The 17,562-nt window shown below is 44.2% G+C and overlaps 1 protein-coding gene across 3 annotated transcripts in view; it reads right to left on the bottom strand.

Moving 5' to 3' along the window:
* Nucleotides 1-17,562, bottom strand: part of LOC146869338 (solute carrier family 12 member 6-like) — an 836,907-nt gene that overhangs the window by 286,110 nt on the left and 533,235 nt on the right. For all 3 annotated transcript variants that reach the window (XM_085651026.1, XM_085651041.1, XM_085650987.1), the window contains 2 exons: nt 11,207-11,311; nt 6,998-7,166 (listed from right to left, as the gene is read on the bottom strand). In XM_085651026.1, coding sequence (XP_085507152.1) covers nt 6,998-7,166; nt 11,207-11,311 — 274 coding nt within the window. The remainder of the gene's footprint in view (nt 1-6,997; nt 7,167-11,206; nt 11,312-17,562) is intronic.

The raw sequence follows: 17,562 nt of genomic DNA, 5'->3' as shown, positions 1-17,562 counted from the left end.
ACTTACTGTGGTGAGAGAAAGTAGGGCAGCCTTCTACGAGAGGAATTTCAGGTGCATTCTATATTTGGGTTCAAAAGAGACAGCAGGAGTTGGCTCACAACAGGTGTTGGCCTCCAAGGAACTGGAGGACGTCTGACTGTAGAAAGGCACTAAAGTGACCTTTCATTAACTGCTTTAAAATTCTCTGTTAGAAATTAGATGAGGAGTTTTTCCATCCTACGGAATCTTGTGATGGATGCCAAGTGAAGGATGAATAATTGAGAAGCTCTTGGCTAGCCCTAGCAAGTACGATAGCACCTGATAGGGCCGCATGGAAAGCGGGACAAGGCCCTTCATTTTGCACCACTCGCTAAGTCTTTTCCACTTCGCATTGTAGGCCTTAGCTGTAGATGATGTAGGTGCCCTCGCTAAGGTGTCTCATATGCTTAAAGGGTTAGTCATATGGACATACTTCAAGTGGTCAGGAAACATGTAGTCAATCTCAGTGGCTTCGAGTTGCACTGAAGAATCTGTCTGTTGTGTATGGAGGGAAGCCTGGGGAGATTTTTCAACTCGATTGGCAGGTATGAGGACAGCCTCAGCAGGTCGTAGTTCCAAAACAGACTAGACCTTGCTGAGACAACTGGAATCAGGTAACAGTGATCGACTTTTACCTTCCTCAGTACCCAGGGAATAAGGTTAAATGGAGGAAAATCGTAAGCAAACACGTTTTTGACCATGTCTTCGAAATGGCGTTGTCCTCAGGCCACTGCAGATGGAGCCTGCTGCCGTAGTACTAGTGCTTCTTGTTTTCCATGATTGAGAACAGATCTATGGTTAGCTGAACCTATTTCCCAGATGTATTCTACTTAGTCTGGGTGAATTCTCATTTCTGGAAATATGAAACGGCATAGCGGAGGACCATCTGCCTGGTTGTTTTGGTATTCCGGAAAACATTCTTCCTTATAGCTTACCTCAATGATGATGGCCTATTCCCACAATAGCTGTGCCTTTTCTGGCAGTGAACAGGGCCTTCTTCCTTTGCAATGCAGTACATGGAGGTTGTCTTGGCCATCCATATCAACACTGCTTGTTTTGTTAACCTTGGAAGGAACGACTGCAAACTAGTCTGAAGGTCCATAATTCCAGAATGTAAATGTGGGGTTCTTTCTCCACCACTAACTAGAGGCCTCTATTGGACAGCTGCATGTGTGACCCCAATCCATCTGGTGAAGCATCTGTTGTCATCATTATTCTGGTCTTGAAGGTTGATCTTATTTGAGATTTGATTGAAGTCTTCACCACAACAGGGGTCGGTTGAGCCGTCTTTTGACTTTCACTTTGTCGCTCCATGATCTAGTATCCTGCTATCACTGGAGATACAGATCCTTATCAATAGTCATAAAAGGTACTTGTATATCCTCACAGGCCCTATTTGCTTGGAGCAAAATGCCTTTGCCATAATCTAAAGTGTTGTAACTATTTCTTACAAGAGGAAAACCTTCCCCAGTTGTGGGTCCAAAATTACCCGTAAGAATTGTAATCTTTTCACGTGATAGATGGAGGGTTTCTCTGTATTCTGGGTCAGTCTAGTTCTTGGAACAGGTTCGCATAGGTGGCTGTGGAGGCACAAGCCTCTTCCTTTGGTGGAGCCATGACAAGCCAGTTGCCCAAGTACAGGTATACTTGGTGACCTTGCCTTTGAAAGAAGGCAGCTATCAACACCGCACATTTAGTAAGATCTGAGGTGCAGACTACAGACCAAATGGAAGCTCCCTATGTTGACAGTTCTGCTACTCCGCTGAAAACCTCAGGTTCAGCCTATGATTTGAATGTAGAAGGACGTGAAAAATATGCATCTTCAAAATGCATGGATGTCAGGTAGTTCCATTCCTGAAGCATCAGGAGTTCTTTGACGGTTACTATTTGGATTGTTTTTTCAGAAACATGTTCAAAGTTCACAGGTCCAGTATTGACCTCCACTGGCTTGAATTGTTTTTGACCAGAAATAATCTGGAGCAGAATCTGTGATTTCTCTGGAACTTTGGAACGTTTTTTATTTCTCCTATCAGGAGAGCCAGGACCAACTCTTGTTAAAGCTCCAACTGGTGCAGACAATGTTTGTTCCTTTCTGGGTGGAAGGGCAAGTGTTTTTTGGATAAACTCCAGCGATGAAAATCAAGCTCTCTTCTGGTTGTCCTGGGAGCATAGTCGGAAAACTCCCTTTTTCTTCACTGATATTTTGCCATAGCATTGGCTCTGATCTGTGACTATAGAGTAGCCAGATCTTCCTTAGATTCTGTGTTAGGGGAAGCCAAGTCTGTAGGTTTGAGATCTCCTTGAGCCATGAATAGTAGCAGAGGCAGGGCAACTCCGAGGAAGCATGCTGTGTTCCTGTCCCGCCAGCCCAAGAATACTGCTCCTGTGAGCTGCCGAAAGTCTAAACTGGAAACATCCATTGCTGTGTCGATAATGATGGCCAATATATTTACATCCTCCTTGATAATGGCATTAGCCTCTTCTCCCCCCTCCTACAGGATGTGGTTGAGGGTGAAAGATTGAGGGTGTAAGATTGTGCCATATCTGGGGATCATTTCATCCGACGATGGCCAAGTCATTTGCAGATTTTATGGATGTCGCAAACATAGAGCTGACCCTGCAACTTTTGTTGTTCATGTGCCTGCCATCCCTGTCTAGAGGTGCTGAAGCTGAGTGACAGATTTTTGATCTACACTGGTCCTCCGCCTCAATGACCAAGTCAGGTTTTAGGTGGGCAGTTAAACACAATGACAAAGAAAGTCGTGCCCAGTACTTATTTTCAATGTGTATAATTCTCTGCACAGTGCTGATGTATGCATTGGTTTGACACACTTCGACCAGTCGTATTCCAGTATCGGAATGGATCTTGTTTTCAGAGTTTCTTTGAAATCATATAGAAAACATTGCTGCTCCACAGAGCCCAAGGGAAGATCAAACTTGTTTGCTGCTCTTTCTAGCAGGTTGTGAAAGTGGGTGATGTTATGTTGAGGTAAATCAAGTTGTGTAGGTGATTTGTCACCGTCCTTAGAAAGGATGTAGACCACCCACTCATTGTCATGTCCATCTTCGCCCAAAACATATCTTGCATGCAATAAGAGTAAGATGTGGGGGCAGATGTATTATGTTCCGCTAGGTTCTGGTAGAATGGGGCCTAGAAATTGATCTGGCCCCATGGGAAAAGGCAGGGGCAAGAAGAGCAGTTTTACTGGTTGCAGAGGAGGTGTTGGCATTCAGGGAGGAGGGGGTGGTGGCACTGGCCTATTAAATAATAATCCTGTATGTGGTTGAGAATGAGGCTGCTGTGCTGTCCAGCCTCTTGGATTCCCTATCTATTGGGGTGGTAGGGAATGCACAAAGAATTACATGGGAGGTAGAAGTTTGGACCACCAACCTCTCCAAGGTAGGGTGTTGTGTGAAGAAATTGGCATCCCAGGGGCAGGGCAGTCACGGCAGGCAATTGTCCTGTTCACAAGAGGCTCGGAGCTGGGCTTGGACCATGTCACAGGCAAGGTGTCTGTAAGGGCTTAATTAAATGGGGGTCACTCCCAGCTGAAGAACATCTCGCAAGATGTTAGTCTTGGCTACCACAGAGGGACAGCTAAGGTCCAGGACCTCGGCTACTCTTCTTACCACCATTGGAAAGGACGCTCCCTCCTCTGTAACCACGGTAGGGTGAGAAAGCATGGCAGTATCCGAAGAAGTAGAAAGACCATTAACTTCCACCAAGTCCGCACACCAGTCCATGTTTGGGTCAAAAGGCTGGCATTCTTCAGAGTCCAGAGACTTCCCCCCCAATCCTTCCTGAGTGCCAGGCCATAGGAATAGAGCTCCAGCTCCGACCTGGAAGGCATGGCTCCAGTCAGCACCAGAGTCTGCATTGGATGACGTTCCTCTGGCTCTGTGTCGGTGTCGGGGATCAGAATGGGGACAGTGCCGTTGGTGAGTATCGGCATTGGCACTGGGGAAGGTCGAGGTGGTACAACCGGCGTCATTCTAGATCCATACATGGATCCTAGGGGTTCGAATGGTGCTGGGATGGAACCGCCAGCATTGATCAAGCAGGGGTCCCTCCTCCACCTGCGGGCCCCGAAGGCACGCTAGCGGTGGTGGGCCACTCAAATATGAGGTGCATGACCCCATAAAACTACTTAATTTGAGCAGGGGGTCATACAGCTCCTGAAAACTCGAGGAGGGGCGAAGCCAGCCCAGGCGCTGGCTCAATCGCAGAGCTAAACCTCGAATGTCGACTCTCCTTCGTCTCGCCTGCAGACGGACGAGATGAAGTCGAAGACCTCTTCGACTTCTTGCGCTTCTTCTTGAGGTAGGACTTACCAGAGTGATCTGAGGACTTCGAATGCAATGAAGATCTTGGGTTCTGCAACCAATCCAGAGACCTTCCTCTCGACTGGGATCCAGACTTTTGGGCATTGCACGCTGAACCATCAGGAGCTTGAAGGACTGCTCCCTCTGGGCCTTCGGATTCATTGCACAACAGTCAAAGCAGATCTTCACATCATGGTTGAGTTTGAGGAACCTGAGACGAGCAAGGTGGAGGTCCATCACCAGCATGATAGGTGACAGGTGCTGCAGGACTTGAAGTCGGACTTTCGAGATGACATCCCTGTCACACCAGGAGAAGATTCTCTCAAAAGAGTTTGGCAAAGGTGGAAAATAAGCTAGTCAAAAAGTGAATAGCGGGTAGATCTATTCGTAACTCCGATGACTGGAAGGGAAAGAAAAGAGCTGATGTCTGCAGCCTGGGGTGGCGCCTGTATAGGCACCACACATCACTACAGGTGTGGACATTGCCAATAAAGCCAGACGGAGCCGATCGATGCCACTCCCAGCAGACAGGGGTACTGCTCATGAAACTTTCCCAGATCCAGACTGACGCCTGGGGATAATTTTAAGGTAAGGATTCTGCAGCTAAAAGTCTTGATCAGATGACATCTCACAGTCTGATGACAGGTTGAATGACAGAAGAAATCCGAGCTATGGTGGCCCCTAGTGAGAGAATGAAACCTCAACACTTCCAACTCATTGGCCGAATTTCAGGTGGGTTCAAATGATGTGCATATGCTACTGAAAACACTGTTGTTCAGGCTGAAGGCTGTTTTAGCATTGTTTGCTTCTCTTTAAAATTACTGGCGATTCAGAGCCTTATGATGGGGAATGGTTCAAGCACGTCAATTTATGAAAGATCCAATGCAGAAGAAATATAAGGTATTTATATTAAGAACAACACCCCCACAGGGGAACTTAGTAAAGGTATTAAGCATCAGTGAAGTAGTGTGGGAATGTACTAGTAGGGAGAAACAATGCCCCATATTAAGCCATTAACTAGAGGTGAGGGAGTAATTTTCCACTCACATAGATAGATGGAGGAATAAAACGCTATACTGTGGTAGATGCACTTACCTCCTGGATGTAACAAAGAAATCCTCCAAACTGATCTTGTCGCACACTAAAAACTTTCCCCTAAATGCAGCTCCATCACATGTTGTTCAACACACATTTTACATGCTCACTTCTCTTCCCCTATAGTAATTTCTTTTGCTTCATTTGATTTGATTTATAGACTTATAAAGCGCAATGTATGCCCGAGGGCGTCTTGGCGCTAGAGTAGGTAGGAGTACTGAACTATTTGGTGGTCCTAGGAATTTGGCGTTTCAGTTGGCAAATATGCCAAGTTTTCAATAGCTTTCTAAATAACATGAGTGATGTGCTGTTTTTTATCTGAATCGGTAGGCTGTTCCAGGTTTTCGCTGTTCCTAACAGGAAACTTCTGCCTCCCCAACAGGCCTGCTTGTACCTGGGGATTGACAGTAATTGCGAATGACCTGACCTTAGATTTCCGGTTGGTATATATCTTTGGAGATGTGTTCTTATATACAAAGGTCCTCTGCCCTGTAGGGCCTTATATGCTAGGCATTGTGACTTGAATTTAATTCTCTTTTCCACTGGAAGCCAATGGAGGTCTCTCAACCGATGGGAAACTGGTTCGCATTTGGGTATATCTAAAATTAATCTTGCTGCTGCATTCTGCATTCGCTGAAGCTTCAGTAGGAGTTGAGACTGTAACCCCACATATAGCGCGTTGCCGTAATCCAGTCTCGAAAGGGCCAATGCTGTGACCAATGTCTTCAATGCATCTTTAGGGATGAACGGGCTGATTTTCCTGATCATTTTCAGGATGCCACAAAAAGTTGAGGCAAGTTTGTTGATCTGACATTCCAATGTCAGTTTTTCATCGAATATTACCCCCAGGTTTCTAACATTTGGGACTGGAGTAGGGCATTCACCCATATTAACTGCCCACCATCTTGGGGACCAGAAAGAGGTGTTTGCCCCTAATAGTAGTACCTCGGTTTTTTCACCGTTCAATTTAAGGCAGTTTTTCTGCATCCAAGTGTTTATCTGTGACATACAGATATTGAATTGATCGGGTGTGTCATTGATGTTATTTGAGATTGATACCACCACCTGGGTGTCGTCGGCGTATAATATCACTGAAAAACCACATTGCCTCATGATTGCTTCTCAAAGATCCCTTCTTCCTCCTTCTATTAGGCTACATTCCTTTTAATGAACTTGCTGTTCCAACCCTTCAAGTTACACCATGCTCTTTTCCAATAAGTCTGCCCTTAAACTCAGAATGCTGGTTCTGTTGTTGGAAGCTAACAGATGAGGAAAATGTGTGCCCCTCTCAACACAACTTCCCCATTGACGAGGAGCCAAGCTCTGCATATCTTATCCAATTATAGTAGCAATTCACTAGTATGATCTCAATCGTTGCCTCTTTCTATCGTTATTGACCACCATCATTGAAGATTCCGAGAGAAAGTTGGTGGCAAACAAGATGTCATACCCAATGACATTTAAAATAACTAAGTATCAATAATGTAGTTGCTTCTTTAGGATATCGCACCCCGCTGCAAAGAAACGTCATAAGAGACATGGGGTCCCTATGACAACTGACCTGCTCTGCTGCCAGGAATTCTCCATAGTTCTCCAGGAAGTTGCCTACAAGAACAGAGGCGACAATAGTGAGCCCTTTTCCTGCCTTGAGCTGAGAGGCAAAAGTCAGCAGACGAGGGTGCTTCACGTGGAGGTCCTCATCCAGCTTCAGCATCACCAGGAGCTGCGGCCTGCAGGGGTAAAGCAGGGATGGGTAAACAGAGAACTGATTCAGATAGCTCCTGGATGCAATAAACATATCAGGGACATTTTTATATGTTTGTGAGGATAAATACACTCCGCAAATCACCCGGTTTACATTGAAAGGTTCACAGCAATAGGAAGGATCTTTAGATCTAAAGCAAGCACCACAAATAAAGCTACTCAAACAGATTCTATAGTCTTGCAATTGACCTAAAAGCGGTCACAAGTGATGATATAATTGTGAGCACATACACTCCGGGTTTTCCATGGGCTCCTATCACCCGCCCACGTCTTCGAGGCCTTCTGCATCATAATAGTCAATGATGGAACACCACCTTCCTGGCATCCAAAATAAAGACATCTAGAGAACACCACAAAACATGCAGCACCAGCATCAGTCGATGATTAAATATCAGCAAATGCAGTAAAAAGGAGTATGCCATGCCATTCACCACACCTCAGGGGTACAAAATGACATCCTAGTTAAGTATTCCAGGACCAACCCATCCTCTGCAGCAGAAACCAGCTGAAGATCCTGCTCTTTCAAGCATTCCTTAGCAACAAGTTCTTGATCACCAAATTATCTGAAGAACTGCCCATCCGGTCTTCTATGCCTGCCCACTCCTCAACGGGACCCCTGCTAATGAATGCTCACCGACCTACACCACAACTATAGTTAGGTTGATGCGCTCTAAACTCACATATATACATATACAAAGTGCATTTAACTTTATTGAATATTCTCTGCACATAAGTTGAAGGCCTACCTTTGTGAATGATTCTTTTGATACCTGCAGTGGATCCTCATTTTTTTTAATTATAAATTGTAATAGTGCCTCTAGGTCAAACCATTGCAATTAAACGTGAGGTCTCTTTCAAGATATCCTATTTTTACTGTAGCAATGCAGGCTGACCACTGCAAACAGAAGTAAAGGAGGGACATACAATTGCCCCAAGAGCCAGAACAATTTCTGAAAAGAATATTATATTTCATTGCTTCAATATGCATTCATGGGGATGATCTTAACATGTGAAATGGATGTTCTCAGAATAAGAATCTGTCAAAGGTTGAATTTCATATGATGCAAACTTTCCTTTTGTGGCTGTACAACTAGCTGACCCCAATCCACCATGTTTACTCGCCACTACAGCTTCTGTAATACTTTTAATTCAATTATTTTTTGAATTTTTCCCGTATTCAGTTTTTTCCTCACATAGAATTTTATCATACATACTGGTTTTTGGTTGAAATAGAGGTTGTCTTCATTTCTAACTAATAGTGCTATCCAGCATATAAATACTAATTCGATTAAGACATAACTGCACACAATTATCATATTTTATCACATTTGTCTTTTCCTGTAAGAGTTTGGGTATGCGTTTTCGTCTTATGCTTCTCATATTTTATTTTAATGTAAACATTTATTTATGGACTTGTTTTTAGTTGGTCAGTATGTTGCTCAAAAATATGTTCACCCATCTTACGTAGGAGCCCATGTATGTATTTCGCTTTAAATTTTAATGTTAAAGGTTTCCGTCTGCTACTTTAGGGCCATCTTTATGTACTAGCTAGTGATGCTAGTATGAGTTAGAGATAATCTAAGTAAAAAACATGGTGTAATTTAGTTTTTTTTGCTCTCCTCGCCACTTTATTTCAACAAACAATTAGCTATGTTTATTTAAGGCAGTGATTTTAAGCTAAGTTTTGCTCATGTACACATTTTATTCTGCTTTATTTCATCATAGTCAATGTATGTGTGACAGCACATGTCTCTTAAAACTCTGATGCTCAGGAGGTATTAAGGCTTCACAGTTAAAGCTTACTTTCAAAGCTTGGTTGTTAGGGTAGAACCGCAGACCCAGTAAACACCTAGATAGTAAAGAATACATTCAGTTTTAGTTGTTTATTCATTGAAGTTTAATAGCTCAGCAAGTATCAGTTAGTTAGCAGTTGAAATAAAAAGCTACCCAGTGTAGGGGCGTACTGACTTTCTCAAACATAAACCCCACTTTGCAGGGGCACATTAGAAAATAAAGAAAATGGGTGGAACATGTGTGGATGGTTCTCAGTTTGAGCTTCAATGCTGTATGCCTGACTGGATAGAAAGTAGAATGAGTCCTGCAGCTACTGCTTGTGCTTTTGGGTCCCTTTGCTTTTGGGTCCCTTGTCAGCAGCGCGCACCAGGGCGCTTGATGGACAATGGACCAAAGGGTAGGGACCAAGTCTGCTGGGAGTTTATCTTTCTGAAACATGCCTGAAGTACATGGCTTACCCAAGGTGCAAGTAAGGTGGAAAAAAAGTCCTCCTTGGTCACTTTCGCCTTGGAGAAACTAGGGTAGGGGCAGAGCACAACAATGGCAGGAGCAACAGCTCATTCACCTCTGGAATGACACACAGCCAGCAGTGCAGCCTGGAACTGCCTACACTAAGACAAGATACAGTGCACAGAAAAGCTGTTGCGTGGGGTGACTGGCTGTGCTTAATTTGTACCGGTGGCTGTAGGTGGTGGGCACTGACACTCAATTTTGGGGACCAGGACTTAATGTTCATCTTTAGACTCTGACCCAGGAAAAGAGAGATGAAGACACAACAGAGAGAACAAAGTAGTAAGAAAAACATAGGAAAAGAGTTACAAAGGGAGAAAGCAGTAAGCGGCTTTAGGGGAAATAAAGACTATGCAGCTTTGATGGTAGGAGACCTGTACATTCGTAGCACCTGAGGAGGGCTTCTAAGAAGTATTTAAACTAAGCCCTTGTGAATGGGTGGAGGAGAAAGAGCTGGCTGCTTGATTTGTCACTGTATCTACCACTTGTAGCGGGGTGTTCTGTCAGATGTATTTGTTTACTGTTTTGGGCAACAGGATGATTTATTGAACCGTTCTAATCCAGGGGAATTAAACCCAAAGAATTGTTCCTGTTTCATCGAAGTGTATACAAATTCAGAAACAAGAATAGTTTCTGCTCCACTTAAGTGTGTATAAATCCAGAAACGGATCCAAAGTCAAGCATGCAATGGCTGGCATAGTGACTGTGGGAGAGCAGCATTGCAGACATGCAAGGAAAGAGAGACAGCAGTTTCCAGCATTAACAAGCACCAGGCAAACTGCTCTTAGGGTGGGATGATTCAAACTGCTCCTGAGTTTGAGGCCTTGGACTTCTATTTGGACTTGTGCAATAAAAAACAGAAACACGACTTTGGCAACAGGTCTTTGGATCTTAACTCTGCGAATAGGCCTTTGGGGCATGGTCTGGGGTCACGGCCTTCTATAGACTGGGCTTGGTAAAACAACCGATGACATGCTTTTGAGTACTGGCACTCTCATCTTCAATGGTTGTCGCTGTCGCGCCCATGCTCCGCACGCCTACCATCTCACAGCCTGTGAGTATTACTTGTGGGTAGGCCAGAGATGACAATATTAAAACTCACTAATAAGTCTGCCAAAAATGAACTAATTGTATGTAATTAGAAGAATGGAAAAAAATAGAACTGACTGCTGAACAACAGTAGGGAGGAATACGACTGTTAAAGGTCCCACCTTGTTTCACAACATAGGCCCTCATTCACCTAATAGATGGCATGCTTCATCCTCAGGCCCCTCCTAGCACCCGCTTGAGGAATCAATGAGCAAGCTACTATCCACCAAGTCATTGGGAAGCTTAGGAGGGTGCACTATTTAAACAAATTGTTTGCTATGACACTATGATCAGTATACATGTGAAGGTAATGTGCAGACAGGAATCAGGTGTGTATGCTGCAGCTACCTCCTAGATTGACTAGCTGAATTTATTGTGTCCTGCAGTGGTAGGATACAAGAAAAGTGGGGGTTAATTCTACCCACTAGCGTAGATCGATATGTTTTTGCCTAATCAACCATCTAATGAGGTGTCAGTAACATTCTTCAGGTTAGAGTCACCCTCTCTGCTTGAATGTATAGTAAATGATGTTTATGTCACAATCCACATCTGATAGATTGCAATGGCAGGGTTGCCACGATGAAAGAGTTCTGCAAGGAATTCGGTCTCTCACCTCCAGTTCTTGGTGTGTGGTGGTCCTTCCTCAAGCCGCAGTAAAGCAAAGCGGGCCGCACTGAGAGACAAGCCCCTTATCCCATCTCCCCACTCTGTCTCGGCTCTGTAGTGTTGTGACAAAAGAAACAGGAATGAGAATGAAGATCATTAAACAGCAAGAGCAGAATTAAAAAAATGTGAGTTTTTCATATAACTTTAAAGACATTTTAAAGACCTGTAAATAATACCTAAAACACGTTCTTCAGTACTCTCACATAGCAAATATGTTGAGTACTTAGACGATGGCCTGGTATATGATGTCCACTATTGTAAGTGGGCGCCTTGCACCAGTCCAGACAACCTGTATCGTGATTTAAGGCTTAGTCCAGAAGGAGTGTAAAGCAGCTTGTTTTACCAGAATGCAATCTTATAGTATAGATTAAGTGAAATACAACCACACAAGGTATTTATAAAAATATGTATTTATTATAATATACTCTCTAACACATTTAGATATCTCCTACCCGGAGATAATCACAATGCACACAATACTTTGCAAAGAAACACCGTAAATAGCACAGAATACACAGTAAACCCCAGGGAGGGTCTAAACCATATACTAAGAAAGTGGTATAAGAACCACCACTCGGGTCAAGACAGTGTCGAGAGGACGTAGAATCAATGGGGACCCAAGGAACCACCCAAGGTGAGTAGATAGGAACCTCACGCAGAACGTGTGCAGTGTGGGAACACGAGCGCGTGCTCCGTACAACTCTACGTGTAAGTTGTGGTTGGATTTTTAAAGATTAAGGACCCTTCCCAGGGGACCCTGAAGAAATCCAGTGGAAGACAGAAGGTTGAAGAGCCACCCCACCCATGGATATCCTAGTACCCATGTTACCTACAACACGGAAGCCGGGTGAATAGGAGTAAAATGGTGTCGGAAACCGCAGTCGAACCCAATGGAGGACTTCAGGAAAGTGTCGCTGCAGAAGAAGGAGAAAGTGTCTGGGGGAATCCAAAGGTGGATTCTAGATGAGAGGTACCTGCAAGCAGAGGGGACAGAGTCTGTCACTCAGAAGTGACCAGGTGACTTGGAAGACGAATGCCCTCCGATTTCTGGTGTGGCAGGATGGTTGACGATGACCTTGACTCTGCATCCGTGAGGACCAGGCGATACTAAGGAAGACCAGGAGCCGAGCACGGGCTGTCCCACGTCAGATGTCGATTGCTGAGGGGTGGGTGTCCAGCGGGAGTACCAACAAGCCTTGGCAAATGCAACCCATGCAGAAATCAAAAAAGGTGCAATGTTGGAACCAGGAAGGTCTAGGGGACTCACCAAAAGCAGGGGAGTCAGGGCAGGTCCAAGCAATCAGGGGAGCCCAAAAACAACGGTGACCCTCAAATGGACCCACATGCCAGAGGCCCTGGAGTCGTGAGAGGACCTCAAGCAGCTCACCAAAAGATGCAGGGCACGATGCACACGATGCGGTGTGGCTGAGGATTCTGTCACTTGAGGTGATCGAGGTTGGGGCTACTTGGAGCCTGAAGCTCTTCTTGGACGGAAGCCAACAAGCCTTTGCAACTGCAAGTTGACAGTCCACAGATGTTCAGTTATTGTAACCCCCACGAGGAATACTGGCCTCAAACTTGGTGAGAGGGCAGGCCTCGAGAGTTATGGAAAACCACCACCTGTGTTGCAGAACCTTACAGAGTCCGGAGGAGCTCAGGATCAGCAGACGGGTCGACTCAGTTGCGGTGCCTGAGAATGCAGGGGAGTGACTCCTGCACTCCAAGGGAGATTCCTCCATGTGTCTTTGATGCACACAGGACTTGGAAGGTTCCTGTATGGTGAAAAGGCGATGCAGCAGACTGGAAGTGCGACGAAGTCGAGCACAAACGAAGTCCAGAGTACCCATAATGTAGTGGTTTCTGATCTGAATCTTATCCCACGACAAATCTAGGGACCCAACCATAGGTAAGCCCTTAAGTACCCTCAGGAAAGGGCTGGGACGATTCAGGGACCCTCCCAGGGGAGGGTCTGGACAGGGGAAAGGTTGCTCCCATGTCCTTTGTCCAGTTTCGCGCCAGAGCGGGAGTCATTTACGGTGTGGGGGTTTGATTCCAACATGTTTGATACCAAACATGATAGGATTCGTTGCAGCCAGTTTCGAGATGGTCATCACGTAATTATGCGGTGCCCCTCTATTTAGTGTATGGTTGCTTCACTTACAACCCAGGAGAATGGGCTCCGTTGGCTGCAGGGGTGTTCTGCTCATGCAGGGGCACACTCACACTTAGAACCAAGCAACCTGCCTTTAGGATTGATAAGGCCTGCTATAGGAGTGACTTATAGGTTTTAAATGCACTGACCCCAGATATAGGAAACCTATATCTTTAGTAAGTGGTGCTAGCACCAGTTTACACAGGCCTGTAGTTCCATTTTGAATGGCCTCCCATGGGTGGCATAATGCATGCTTCAGTCCATGGGGGACCTCTAGGGTACCTATGCCCTGAATAACTTAGTAACATATACTAGGGACTGATAGGGGTACCCCAGTATCCAATCTGGGATGTACCCAAGTACTGAACATACCAATTTAAGGGAGAAAGCAGATAGACTTTGGTCCTGATTATCAGGATCCCAGTCAGACTAGTCAAAAACAGCTTAGCACCAGGCAAAAAGCGGGGGTAACCATGCAGAAGGATCCTACCTTCCTGCAAGAACTTACTCTTATATCTTCTGAAGGAGATTATAAAATGACTGACTACACAAGGCAACTGAGTATCTGTTGCCGTTTGTCAACAAACAGGACTGAAAGCCCATCAAAAGGAAATTCAATAGCATTCTTTGGTCACATTCAGACATGTCAGAATTCTTTATTTACTCATAAGGATGTGCTTTCAGTACGGTAGTTATTGTTTGATTCTAAATCGCAACATGATTGAGATCTTAAACAACCATCTCATTTGGTGGCCCAATGTATACACCAGTATATGTGACTAGTGGTGACAGAACATTTTTTGGGTGCACTCCATCAATGATAATTCTCAATGTTTCGGTTTGCTCTGTTCGTTCTACCTTGAAAATATAAGCTCAGAATCACAAAATATAGTTACAAAATTAAAGCCACTTGGTCACATTTTGTTATGCATTTTTTGTTGTTAGTGAAAAATCTAATTAATGCACACCATCTTCATAATTCAAAAGTCGAAAGGTACAGATATGTTCAAATAGTGCATCCTCAACAATAATTTTCCCTGTGAGGATAAATGTTTGTTTCACGATTCAATTCAAATGCTTCCTGAGGGCAAAAATATTTAATTTGTTTATTCAGTAAAACTTTATTAACAAACATAAATAAAAGTACATTTAAGAACCTCATGATTTACATCATGAAAGCAAATCAAACAAAGATACATCTATCAGCATCATGCAATTCTAGGATGCCATTATATGTATATTCTCTAATTTCTGCATATTCGCTTACTCTTCTTACACTATTTGTGCTGTGCTATCACTTAAAAATATGACATATATTCATGTTTCATATAAATATCACTGTATTGCAATATTTATTTCACAGTCACAATAGCAGATAAGATGTAGGTGCTGCACTGTCGCCTCAACTCAAAAGCAAATTTAATCAAACAGTAAAAGACCGGTCTATTACATTTCTCTTTGTTTATGAATAAGTGAAACTTTATTCATACTTGCTATAGCAGTATGCCGCTCCAACTGATTTCCAGGTAATGTGTACCATCTTCGTGACTTACTATGTGTCAAAAGAAATTACTTTCTCCGATTAGTGTAATTTCAAAAGTATTCATCCAGGCAAAAGTAATCTAAAAGATTGACCTCTATGCTTTTAGTATAGATGTCTATACACATCAAGTAAATATCCGTTTGCTGTGGTAGCTCACTCTCAAGTATCCATATAAAGTTACAACAAAGAAGTCCGCCATATGTTTTTTTGCCAGTTTAAAATGGCTGATCCTGCATAAAAATGGTGCCTCTATATATACTCTATGGTCCATCCTGACAGAACAGAACTCCCAGCATGGTATTTAGTCTGCACATTTCAAAAGAACATTTAGGTATTGTCTGCCATAGAAACAATCATGTTGGAGGAAAATCTATTTCATTACAAGTTATGATAAATTATAAGGGAGCATTGTGTGACAAAATTATCCTCTGGATTAAAAGTTATGAATTCAGGATAAACCAGTTTAATGTACAACATGCCTGAAGAACGAGTTACTTACCTTCGGTGATGCCTTATCTGGTAGGGACTATCTAGCTGCAGATTCCTTACCTTGGAATTTTCCCCAGGCATCAGACGGGATCCGGAAATTTCTAGTGAGCTGTACCCCTGTGCGCCCGTAGGTGGCGTCATTCAGTTCAGCATGGCATCATCCATGCTGGAAATGATGTGCCCGGTGCTTATATAGGTGCCACACCAGTGCAATGATGTCGGATTTGTTTTGGAACTTTCCACGCCAGGAGCTTGGAGCCATGAAGAACACTGACCACTAGTGTGGAAAACTAGGCCCCTGAAAGAGAAACAGCCATAACCCTAGAAATCTGTTCACTGAGTGGGGTGGATGGTTGGGTCTGTAAGGGATCTGCAGCTAGATAGAGCCTCTACCAGATTAGGCATTACCAAAGGTAAGTAACTTGCACACCTGAAAGAGATTTCTAGCTGAAGATTAATTAACTTAGAATAAATACCCAAGCAATACCTTTCCAGAGGTGGGTCTGCGAACATGATTCAAACCAGAAAGTCCTGCAGGACCGAACGGGCAAAGTGCCCATCCAGACTGACCTGCCTGTCCAGGCAGTAGAGTTTGTTGAATGTGTACAGCATGGCCCACGTTACTGATGTCCAGGACCAAAACTCCACATGCTAATACAGTGGTTGCAGGCTTGGCTCTGATGAAATGAGCATGCAAACCCTCTGGGGGTTGCTACTTGGCTGATGCGTAGCAGATCTTGATGCAGAGCACAATCCATCGGCAAAGTGATGGACTGGCCTACATGCCAGCTTGTCTGGGAAGTAAGACACATATGGAGGCTGAGATGACAGCGCCTGCAGTTCACTAACCCTCTGGGCAGATGTAATTGTCACTAGGAAGGGGGCTGAGTGTGGTTTCTACCGGGTTTCCTGCTGTCACTGTGGCGTGCTGTGACGTACAGGTCATACTTCCACCTGCTTTTCAAGAGTGCCTGACACCGTGAAGACCAGTAACACCAATCAGTGGGATCACTGTGAGCTGCAGGGGGTGAACCGTTAAATGCTGCAGCCGCTGGGGACTACCGCGCCCAGAATCCCCCTGCGGGGACTTAAACTGCTCGTAATCTGCCCTACTTAAGGGCTTCAGAGTTCTGCTGCGCTGGATGCAGCTGGGCCCGTCTGCACCCCTAGAATTTATTTTTGGTCATCTATGCCTCGAAGCAACAAAAAGGCTCTTACATTTTACAATTAATTGTTGCTGCCGGTTTTGTTCTCACCATAAGAGAACAGGCTTGTTTCCTTGTGATGGGTGGTGACGGATGCTGACCCTGATGTGACAACTCTGGAAAGTAGTTCACGAGCAAGCAAAGGAGGACCTTGTGCCCTAGGTTGACGCTTGTGCCCCAGGCAACTGTCTTGTGATTGACATACGGCGTTGAGGAGCTAAATAAGCTATCCCTTTGTGTGCTCTGGTCGCCAAACTGACTGCTGTACTGCCTCTTATCAGAACTGGTTTTTGTAACTAGGCGTTTTAAAACCGCATCTGAAGGAAAGTTAGCAAGAGTTTGTTTTGTATATAAGGGCTCTGGCTACAGAGAATACCGTTTAATGGTTACTCCTTCACCTCTGTTAGAGGGGGCAGGGAGGCGTTGATGCTTATTGACCACCTTACCAACTGTAATGAAACGATCATTTATCTAGATGTTTTTTGTTCATCAGATACATTTTTAGAGAAATTTGCATAACGCTCATTCTTTTTATTACAAAAATGGGGATGATTTTATTTTGATATTTTATGGTTCTCCTGAATGAATTTTGTATATGTTTTATTGCTGTTTTTACAAGATTCTCTGTAGCGTACTTTTATGGTTTTTATTAACCGAATAAAGTGATTATGACTGACTGACTGTTAGAACTGGGGGTCTCAAGTTGGAAGATGTAGATACCTTTGACCAAATAGGGACCCTTGCTTCTAAGTCAGGGAAAGGGGATTACACTACTGGATAACTCCTGCTCACCCCCTTGGTAGCTTGGCACAAGCAGACAGGCTTATATCAGAGGCAGTGTGTTAAGCATTTGTGAACACTTACAGCAATACACTGAAAACACTACAGATGGACACCTCACAGCTTTTATAAAA

Source organism: Triturus cristatus, chromosome 1_1 (genome assembly GCF_964204655.1).
Source record: "Triturus cristatus chromosome 1_1, aTriCri1.1, whole genome shotgun sequence".
NCBI lineage: Eukaryota > Metazoa > Chordata > Amphibia > Caudata > Salamandridae > Triturus > Triturus cristatus.
Note: the sequence above shows the minus strand (reverse complement) of the source record. Positions and strands in the feature narration are given on the sequence as shown.